Consider the following 11,620-nt stretch of genomic DNA (forward strand, 5'->3'; position numbering starts at 1 on the left):
ATGATGACATCGACATCATACCGGGCAGGACTGCACGATATCTTCTGTGCCATATAGCCACGCATTTGGCAATTAGGGAGGTCTATAGGTAACCATTTGATGTAGGGCACATTTAGGCGATGCCGATCGACGTGGCACACTTCCCCGGAAACGATAGCCAGGCAGAGTAATAGTAAACTGTGGGTCTACACAGTGGAGAATGGAGGATTGGACATAGCTTAAGAGCCATTATTCATTGGAGACACAGAAGGGTCAACCACCTTCTAGCAGAGCGTTTCTGGCGTGCTCTGCTCGCAACAGAATCGGTTGTACCAGGTATGCCACAGCGGTTCGGTATTCACGGGAAGATTACGTCGTACCCGTCATGGGACTAGATCTCCATTCGAGTAGATAGATTAGTTCTCCCAAACACATACGGGTTCACCCATAGATCGAAAAAAATAGCGAACAGGCATTGCATATCGGTCGTATGCCCAGCCCCAAGCTAAAAGGACTTTATAAAAAGTCAAAAAGGAAATTCCCCCGGGTCAACGCACGTGCGGCGCAAAGCGTGCAATCATGCTCGTCCTTTGCAGTATTCTGTGTGGTGCTGTTCCCGGGAAGATTTTTTTCCTAAAATCAAGCACGTCGAATGTCGAAGCAGCGTTGTATATACCGAATCCCGTTGTCGTATGGAAAACCCTATATATTGGCCAGACGGAACGGGGTGCGCTGAAGTATGGCATCGCAACTGCTGCGATGAAACACCTCATCCCATCGCCATCGTCCCAGCAAGACTGAAGGAGCAAACGAAAGTAAACAGCCGTAAGATAATCTCGCATAACATTGTGCACTGTTGTGGGTGCTCACCGATTTTTCATGATACGGCTTTGATGGGAAGAACACAGGACAGAATCACAAGAAAATTCTGGAAGCGTTCTATATCGCCTTACCAGAAGAAGATACCTGTGTTAGGCACCTTCACTTGCCCTTAGCAAAACACAAATCACTATGATAAAGGCGTCATTGAGCCCAACTGGTTGTCCCACGTGAAGGCCTCGGTGACACAAAAAGATGCGTGGCTGCGTACAATGATCGTCTGAAGGTTTTTTAACCTTTTTGTCACCTCCGTTTTTTTTTTTTTTCTTTTCTGTTTCTGGCACATCTGGAAGTAAATAGGTGTTAGTCAGGACTCGTTGTTTGCACATGTCCTTCCTTGTACCGAGGGAAAGGTAACGGAATCTTTTTCGTTTCCGTTACCACCTCCGTCACTGGCCCTTATTTGTTTCTGTTTCAGTTTCGGTTACCACCATTGTTGCTTTCGTTTTCTTTACGTTACCGTTTCGGTTTTTGGTACCGACCCACATCCAGCCTTTTTGTTTTCGTTCTTTCTTTTCTTTCCTTTTTTTAAGGAAAAAAAACATTGAGACAAAACTTAATCCCTCTACGTTCTGAAGTTTATTTTGAGGACTCCAGGGATACATGCATACAAGAGACAACGTTTATCCAAAATACACATATAGGTACGTGATATCTGTGAACGGATAATATGAACATGGTTTCCAGGAATGTTATTCCGCTTGCAGCTTCCAGGTCACCATAAGCGTACAAGAACTGTGCTTCTTCTATTCACTGTATACTATTTACTTATATACTGCAGTTTGATAGTTCATTTTAGTTTTAGTTATTCAGTTAATTTTAGTTTCCTTCATTGAGGTTTATTTCATAAATTTACATGATATGGTGAAGAATTGCAATAATTCGGGTCCTGCGGTACCCGAATTATTACCGTAAATTATTGTCGTTTCCGTTTCTGTTTCATGTATTCTAACTGTGCGATATCCCCGTTTCCGTTTCTGCTACCGTTACCTGCTATATTTTCGGTATAATACCGTTTCCGTTTCTATTGCCGTTTCTGTTGCCTTTCCCTTTGTACCACTGTCCTGTTCACGTAACCACCGTCGCAGCGGTTGAAATTACCAAGATTCGTGGGATTACAATTATCTTAACGCTCTCTGACGCTCTCTAACTATATATATTTTATGGCGAATACTACACGACTTTTCTTGCCTACTGGGGTCCGTAAATTTTTGGTAATCAGGTAGAACCGCGTAGAAATATGTTGTTTATTTTTAGATGCACTAGACGGTTACTATAGCTCTCCGATGTCTATCTCTCACCAACGTCGCTCTCTATACAATGTCGCTATATGACAGAACGTGAATATTCGGCAACGACTTGCTTACCGTAAGGTGTTACCTAGATAAGGATACGGCAGCAGAAAAGTAGCAACATTGTATTTACGTTACTTTTATTTGGTGACGGTAGCGGTATCGCGTTACTTTTCCAAATTTGTAGCGGCGCTATAGTATTGCGTGGAGTAGCGGGTATCGCGGTATTCCGTCACTTCGTTTTGGTCGTGTCTACCCACTTCGCCTATTCCCGTTTCACCTAATGCTCTTTAGCAGATTATTTCGCCATCCCTTAGGACGTTCTTTAACTTCCAACACAAGGATGAAACACTTGGCCCCCTGATCCGTGTCACGTGATGAATGAAGGCTCTCCACTGGCGTGCTGCGAAAAGTCACTTTCCCATCTTTATGCAACTTTATAACCTCGTTGGTTTTATTCAAGCATAGCATTGCGTTAAATGCATTCTTAGTACCTCCTAAAAAGTAAATGCGCGAAATTTGTTTAGTAATTTGTTATTAATCGTCGGGAAGTCAAAGTTAATTACGCATCTCCACGTAGCGTCATTTCTTTGCTAGTTCTATTCAAGCATGCTGCCAAAAGTCACTTTACCTGCTAGATTTCGTATCTGCGTGCTAAACCCATGAGGTCTGTCACAGCACGTGCACGTTACGACCATCTGGTTGATTACGGCGTACCCTTCGCCATGCCTTTGTGCTCTCTTTTCACGAGTGGAGTTTTCTTTCTTTTTGAAGTGAGCAAAGATCCAATAAATCTGCCCTTTTTTCATTCCAAGTCCAATTCCCTGAGCCGCACGAAAGGCTTGTGTACCCGCTAGTGATTTTGCAAAGTGGTAGCAGGTCCATTTCCGTGCCCAGCCCGTATGCAAACTTATACTTTTTTAAACATTCATTAATCCATCCATTCATGAACCAATGAAAACGTTTTACTCGATAATAATCGATTCATTTTATTATTAGTGGTATCGCACACGCCCTCGTTTGCAAATGTAAAGGGTCATTGTTTCAGACGACGTAAGGTTGTTGTCAGCGCATTCATTTCTTGCAGTCGATCGTCAATATCAGGGCGGGACATGTCAATAACGCCCACTTGTCGACAGTCCCGTTTAGCCAAATGTGATTGCCCAGCAGTCTCATTTCGCTTAACGCTAGTCACTCCTCCCGCCTCTTCAATCCGATAATCCGGATTAGGCGAAATGGGAATAGGCGAAATGGCGGGTATACAACACTGGTCTTCCCTCTCTCATGAGACGACAGCAAGGAGCAGCCTGGTTGAAAATGCTAAGCTCGTCTGACTCAATTTCCTTGTTCCGCGGCAAACGGATTCTGTTTTCGCCATCTATTCGGAGGAGCCTCGTGAGACTGATCATAGTGACGGGCAAGGTATTTATAACGGCTTAGGGCACTGTGATGCTAAATTAAATGCTACACTTGTCACGGTTCTACGAAATATGCCCACAGGATGACAACTGGCTCCGGCGACTATTCTGTTGTCAGTTATTCGGAAACAAGAACACACAAAAATGATGGACCTGTCAACTTTTTTTTTTCTTTATTGTCTGTTTCTCATCTTCAAGATGGCGGTGGCCCCAGGAAAAAAGCTACATTTCTGTAGCTTGAGAACACCTGGGGTCCGCGATATCACATGGCAGTGAAGGCGAGAAACACATGTCTTACAGCAATATCAAAGAGGGCAAAAAAGGAAAAGCACTTATTAACACTGAGCATGAATAACACTATAAGTAGCACTCACATGTAGAAACGTATGGAAGCGCTGAGCTGAAAAAATAGTAACACTAGCAGTAATAACACAATTTAAGCCTCTACTTGCATTGCCCAGTACGTGCGTAGCCGTTTCTTAGTGATCCTATTGAACTCAGCGCTTTCGGTAAGGTGTATGTGTTTGTTTAGTAACGTGGGAAGCTGGTATCGAAGCATGCAAGACCCGTATGCCGTTCCACAACGTGGAATTTTCCACCCTTCCGTAGCACGAGCTTGAAAGGTTCGTTCGGTCATTTCAAGTTGTGATAAGGATTGCAATGTGTTAGTGCAATGAGAATCAGCCCAAGCAGCACAATGTACTGAAAGTCGAGTGCAATAGGGGTGGACGGTATGTGTCTTATCGATGTTCCTTAGTTTCAAGAGTCTGTTCAAGGCCTTCCACCTACCCGTCCACCCCTATTGCACCCGGCTTTCAGTACATTTTGCTGCTTGGGAGGGAGATTTACAAGTGTAAGTAGTCTGAATTCATACAGGGTAGTAACGGGCACAATGTTGAGGTTTCTAAATATGAGTTGTGTATGTGCGAGGAATCGTGTGTTTGAGACAACACGAACGGCCTTTTTCGAACTTCGGCCGAACTTCGTGTAAGGAAACATATGACACGAGAGCCGCCATGACCTTCGTCTCCAACATGAGCCTTTGGGGTGTTTTAGAGCTTAGTTATGCAGTACCCACTCACGGGACACGAGAAACGACAGTGGTTAATGAGTTGCAAAATCCCTTCACATGAAAGGTTACCCCCACATAAAATTGTGTAGTAGGAAGAGGTTCCATGGGATAATATTCTGGTCGGTGTGTCAAACACCAGTTTTCTGTTCGTTAAATATTGCTCCGGCGACTATATAGTGATACAATAGACTTGATTATACTGCTGACACGTCTCACCCCAGATTGAAATTTACATGGCCAGGACATGCATAGGTATACTGAATTACTCCGTTCAAAAGGAAAGAAAAAACAGTGTGTGTGTTCCGTTTGGTGTCCCAAATGATCAGCTACTTATTTTCAGAATAAAGATGAATAGAGACGTCTTGCAGCAACTAATTTCTCAGGTGTTCCCGTAACTCGCATCGCAGGGCTTGTGATGACGTCATAGCTATGTCTTCGGAATTCAAAATTTCCAAAGTAACTATAAGTTGTAGCTGTAACTTATCCAGTTACTATTTTTGTGCAGTAACTGTAGCTGTAACTTAGTTACTTTTTACTCGAGTAATTGTAACTAAACTCAGTTACTTTCTAAAGTAACTTTTTCCAAGACCGGTAGCAAGTAACTTGAAAGTACTTACTGTACACGTCAAGCGTCCTGGGACAGCTGGTCGCACCAGTGCGACCTACGTTTCCGTTTTTTCTTTCTATTTCTATTCTATTCTATTCTGTACTTAAGAACTAAAGGTTACTTTTCAAATGTAACTTGGGACCTTCAAGATCATTCTCGTAACCCGTCGCTTCGTCAGTAACATAGTTGCAATTTTTACACAGTAACTTAACTTGTAACGACTTCCTTTTTGTCGAATAACCATTACCATAGGCAAGGTCCTGGGCCCACGGTCCAGTAGCGTTCATATGCATCAAGGTCTCCGTCACCTTTGGCATTAGCTGTCACCAACAGGTTTCTCCACCCTGGTTTGATCACCTGAATACTTATCTCCATCATCATCTCTCACTATACAAATGGCACTGAGGCAGCGCCCAGCCTGCTGGCCGGCATGAGCCCCATCTCATCATCGTCTCTTTATGTGTGTGTGTTGTGGAATAACTTACACATGTTTGAGGAATACAATAGTCAGTATAATACAATACCAACGATTCACAAGCACTATGCTTTTGCTGAACGCTATACGGTCCCACATCACCTTAGATAGCAGAATTAACAGCACAGCTTAACCCGGTACCTAAGAAGAGCAGAAGCTTGGACCATCTGCCATCATAGTCTGCTTCGCAAAACTAAGAAACCGGAAGATTAAGCACCTAAAAGCTTGACCCAGAATTGCCCAGGATTAATGATTTCCCTTCATATTGGGCCAGTTCTCGTCGTTGATAATGTACATTTGGCAACAATGATTGTCATGTTTTTAACTATATTAGTCTTCGTCCTGACGAAGGCCTTCCAAGATTCGTGAGCAGACAGCACACATGTACAATATTGTCAGTATATGATGTGAGTGTCACGGGTATTCGAGTGTTCAGTATTTTATATACCTTGGTGCACTTAATTGTCCTTTCAACGTGGATGCGAACCCGGGCTATGTGGTATTAGCGTCTTTTCCTATTTCGGCAGCTATCCAGCGTTGCTTCCTTTCCGTTTCGCACGGGCTCGGAGGAAATGCATACGCAGAACAGCGTCGCAGGCATCCCATCAGTTATTCACACAAAGAAGCGAAGCAACATGCTCCCTTCGATGCTTACCACGACTTTCAGTTAGTGCTCTTCATTCTGCTGACATGAAGTCATTGAAAGTAAGTGCCGTTCCGGTATTATAGGTTGGTCACGCCTCCTGGTGCCGCGCCGTGGCGCTAGCTGTACTCTCCAAGCTCAAGCGCTCTTCCCTTTAGGGAATTGTGCCCCACAAACATGTCGTGCCCTTGCGACGTTCTAAAGAGGCCCAGACAAATGCTAAAAGATATCAAAAACAGCTCCCTTCTATTTTACACCGAAACGACGAAGAAGCAAGGCATACTGTACGAGGCTCGAAATGTTGTTTCATTTATTAAGCAGCATGTGAGGAGCCACCATGCACAATATTTTCGGTGGGTGATTTACTGTCACTGCGCAATCAAATTTACAAAACCATTCGAGGAAAGCAAACATTGATCCGGCTCCATCTCCTCGCGTAACGTCAGCTGACCTGAAAGTAAGTTCTCATTGTCCACCGAAATTCGTCCGCTACTGCTGCTGCTCGCTATGGCGCTATGGCGCTTCAGTCACGCTGAGCTACACCACGAGTCACCTGATCAGCCCTCCCATCGGGATGCGAATGTCACCAAGTGATGTTATCTTCTCTCGTTCATGTTATTGTTGCACAACATGCCGCAGGTAAGAACGGAAAATTTGTGGAGGGGCATCTCACTGCTCCCTTTATACCTGGCTTAAAATATATATAGGCACTAGAAAAAACGAGAGCCCCCCCCCGACAGTTTTCTCTACAGTACCTATTTCATTGCGCGGCCGCCCGAACCCGAAGAAACGAACCGAAAGAAATGGGTTCGAGCGGCCGCGCAATATTATATATATATATATATATATATATATATATATATATACAGAAGGAAAATAGCTAAAGCTCTATGGCTGCACGTTGAATATATGTTTACAATTTGATCGTGCACTCCCAGCCGAGTACAGCTGTTTCGTCATACTTGGGACTCGTCAGCCCGGCGCAAGGAAGTGACACGAAATATATACCTTATGTATATTTCACGGTACCATGATCATTGCGATTTCACCTAAGGACCTAAACAATGCAGCTGAAAAGACTTCATAACATCTCTTCATGAACTCCAGCACAGTTCAGGGCCTTGGCCAAGGACGCAGCTGACAGGAAAAAAAACCATGAGTTTCGGAAGCAATCATGTTTTTAGACATTGCCGGTGAGAAAGAACGTAATCAAAGAAGTATAATGGTGACGGTGGCTCCGTACGTATGCGTTGAGGAAGTCTACAGAAGAAAACCGACTTCAACCCAATGTGAATCGAAGTCCCGGAGACCATGTGTAACATTTCTTCAGTACTGGAGCGTATTATTTGTACAACTGAACGCCTCCTAGCGACGGCAACCAGAAACAAGCAGCAGTAGGGTTTGGCCAACCCTCGAAGGGGCATCGCAAGTGTGAACGATACTGACATTTTCGCTTGAGTGCAGGCTAACAGCTCGTAACTCCGGTCGAAATATCTCTCTTACATATAGTTGTATGGATCAACACAATCAACTCCCGTATGATATGAAAATCTATCCTAAGCCTGCAACACATAGAACCCCATCTCCATCATAAAGAACCACTTTCCATAGTGGACGGTACGCGATGCATAACAATATCATACCACAGGCAGAAAAAAAAAATCACGATATTATATATATATCTGTCACCGACGCGCCACATTTGTTGCAGTGATTAATTGGCTTCGGTTTGCACATTTTTGTCGCGGCTGGTCGCGGTGAAACGCAAAACGGGAGTGGGGGGTGGGGCGGGGGTGGGGGGGTCGATGTAGCTTGCCGTTGTTGGCCGCACTCAAGTGGCTGCGCCGAAGCGCGAAAGGACACTCTTCTACTCTCATGTCCACCAATTAATTACGTCCTTTTGTCCTCTGCCGCTACAAGCCGCGACAAAAATACGTAAACCGGAACCAATTAATTACTGCAACAAATGACCCGCTTCGGTGGCAGGTTTTTCTCTAAAAGGTGCCCACTGAAGGTCAAAAAAGGGGTAATACCCATATTAATGCCGACGGCGTCCTGCTTTAGAAGTTACGTTTTTTCACGAAACTCATTTGAATTTTTATTTAAATAATGAGCGGCCCCAACTCATTCACACGATGCATTGTATCGGACAGATACTTGTAAAACAGAAGGTTTCCCGATTGGTACACCAGTTCACGAATTATATATCCCGGGGATATAACTGAGACTCCCGGTATAAACTTTTTCCCCCGTCTAAGCGCTCGTGTAGCTACTTCTCGTACCTCGTCTGCATTGTGATTGTGTTAAACTAGTGCGCTTCCGAACATACAATGCGTTTTAGAGCGTATTTTTATCTGCTCCAGCAATGAGCCGTAAAAAGTGACATTGAAACGGAAATAGAACCGACGAGAACAATAGCGTCGAGCTGGCGAGCATTCATTCTAGTATAGCATGAAAAATGTTTTACTTCGAGGTACCGAAAAGCTGAAATACATACCATGGCTTAACACAGATTGCAATGTAGTAAATGATCGGACGCACCAAGGCAAAGACGCCTGGAAAGACAAGCTAATTTCCGAAGAAAGATGAAAGTCACTGAAAAGGTTAGCCAGCTGTAGGACTCGAACCCACATCTTCTGGATTGCCGGTCCAGGGCTCTACCAATTGAGCTAAGCTAAGCCCTTCTATGTTGTTCCAGCCTCAGAACATCAGTTCTCTCAAGCTAATTTCGCCTATTCAACGCGAGAAAAAAGAAAGAGAAAGCTGCACGGGAACCCATATCCCTCCCCTGTATGTCTGGTAGGTATAGTTGGTACTGTGCTGTAGTTGTAGTACCGGGTTGGTTTTAAGAAAAACATAAAATGGAGTACCGGGTACTTAGTTGGATTCAGTTCATATTTAACAAAGCAAGAAAGCGTTGTTAGTTTATGCAACGGAAGGTACCGTATTCTTTCAGGTTGTCGTGTCCAGCATAAGTGAGAAACCAAGTGTCGTTTTTGATAAGGTACAGCCGACTCTACTTCATGCCAATTACGGCGAATGATGGGCCGCCAAGACGTGTCACATAAAAAAGCGCCGCCAAGACAAACAGATTTGGTGCCAATGTCTGTATACAGTGGGACATATGGTCTTTTCCCCTGGGGTTCGTGTAAACACGTGTGTTCCGACAGGGAAAAGTAAACGTTGTCTGATGCTGCGCAGGTGCACAGCTGTCAATGTTTAGGAGTGTCTTAGGGGCTCGCTTTGAGAAGATGCCAACTGTAGAAATCCACCTTTCTACTTTTATTGCTTCGACATGTGCACATTTTACGTTGATATTGATAGGGCACTGCATGTGCTGTCGTTCTTAGGTGCATTTCCGCCTATTTTACGAGAGGTAAATCGACTATTTGCTCGATAAACTTTTATAAATTCCCTGTATAATAGAAGGTGCCTCAAACTGAGGTTATCCAAGCATCACTATCGATTGTCTGACATTTTTCGGCATTACGATTTTTTTTTATTGGATTGGATGAATTGAGGCGCACATTTCTAAGCAGGCTAGAAATACTTGGCGATAATTTTATGTGAAACTTTTTTTTATTTTGTTAGACGCTCGGTGCACATTTTTTACTCATTTGGGCAATTATTGTTGTTGTGTAGGTTTACAAAGGGTGTACACATGAGGGACAAGTCGTAATAAACAAATTAAGAAATAAATCTATAACCACGCATTCATTCGTAAAAAAATAAAATCACATTTGGATCAAATACACCTAAAAGAAATAAAGGATATAGAGTGATTGTGATTCAGAGTGAGTGATCTTGCGTGGCCATATTTATAATAGCACTGAGTTGCAGCTATCTTCTATTTTTTCTGCTGGGAATGAGGCATCAGTCTTCGTGGTTAGGATTCATTAATAACCGTGGCTCTCCAAAGACCAATTTTACTTCTATTTTTCTTTTCCCGCTACTCGGTCAGACGTAGGTCCAACCGTGTATGAAAATGAACTTAACATTCAAACTCACATACCAGTTAATACTTGCGCGGTGTTCGTTCACATTGGAATGTTAAATCAGACGACGAAAAACGTAAACGATTTTAACGGAACGGGGTGGAACACTACCATGAAATAGGATTCTGCTATGAGGAAAACGCATTCTGCAATGTATACAAAAGTTTAGAGTGATATTCTTCAGCCCAGTAGCCCAACAAACCTCACGTTTCCTAGTTCCCTTCGGGCAGTCTCAGTTGTCTCAGAAGGTGGGTTAGAAATTGGTTCCGGAGATCGCGCAATGAAATAGGTACTATATAGATATATATATAGGTATAATAGGTCGGGGGAAGTACAAAAAATCAAACGGCCAAGAAGTTTTACAGTTGTGGAAGGAAAAAGACGCGGACAACAGATTTTAGGGAAGTTAGAAACACTAGTTCATTTAATGGACAGAAATTAAAAGTTAAATGGAAAAGAAGGTCGACGTTTCGACAGTGGCACTGTATTCGTCAGGACGTCCTGACGAAGACAGTGCCACTGTCGAAACGTCGACCCTTTTCTTTCCATTTAACTTTTAATTTTTGCGCATAAAATGAACTAGTGTTTCTAACTTCCCTAAAATCTGTTGTCCGCGTCTTCTTCCTAGGCATAATAGGTATACCTATATATATATATATATACATCGATGTTGTGTTGTTTGTTCTCCACGCCAAGAAGGTTGCTCACCTGCGTCATGAGCCTATCGGCTCCTGTTCCTTCCTCGTCTTTGAACACGATATCCGAGTTGTAGTTGGGTACCAGGTCACGAAATCGTTTGTGACCACGATCCACTTTGCCCTCCGCAAGACCACTAGCAGCGAGGGTATTCTCAAGAACGTTGGGCACATGCTGCTTGAACACAAGTGGCGTAAGCTTTCGGGGACTTCGCCGTCGACCCCCTCCGGGCCCGGGCGAGCACCCAGAGGCCAGCAAACACGCGCTCAAGAGCACCACGACGCGTAGTCGCGGGCTCCACATGGTCAGCAAGCGGCCATCCTCTGCAAGCCTGCGCGCCAACTGGGGTTGCACGCACCGCCTTCACTCTCTCTCCCGGAGCTCCTCCCCGTCCAAGGTACCGCCTTAAGCGGCGGTAGATAGAACTCTTACGATGCTGACAAAACGATTGGAGAGGATTTAAAGTTGTGTTGTTCAATTTCCTGTCAATTTCCTCAGTTGGCAACGGAAGTAACTTCTGTTGAAAGTGGTAAAAGATTCTACTTTTATTTTTGTCTCAGAATC

At 43.9% G+C, this 11,620-nt stretch overlaps 1 protein-coding gene across 1 annotated transcript in view; it reads right to left on the minus strand.

Moving 5' to 3' along the window:
- The window catches only part of LOC135386395 (sonic hedgehog protein-like), a 77,456-nt gene extending 66,070 nt beyond the window's left edge, over positions 1-11,386 (minus strand). The window contains exon 1 of the mRNA XM_064616313.1: positions 11,069-11,386. Within this exon, the coding sequence (XP_064472383.1) occupies positions 11,069-11,359 (291 nt within the window). The 5' untranslated portion in view covers positions 11,360-11,386. The remainder of the gene's footprint in view (positions 1-11,068) is intronic.
- Between the last annotated feature and the right edge of the window lie 234 nt (positions 11,387-11,620).

Source organism: Ornithodoros turicata, chromosome 2 (genome assembly GCF_037126465.1).
Source record: "Ornithodoros turicata isolate Travis chromosome 2, ASM3712646v1, whole genome shotgun sequence".
In the NCBI taxonomy this organism is placed as follows: domain Eukaryota; kingdom Metazoa; phylum Arthropoda; class Arachnida; order Ixodida; family Argasidae; genus Ornithodoros; species Ornithodoros turicata.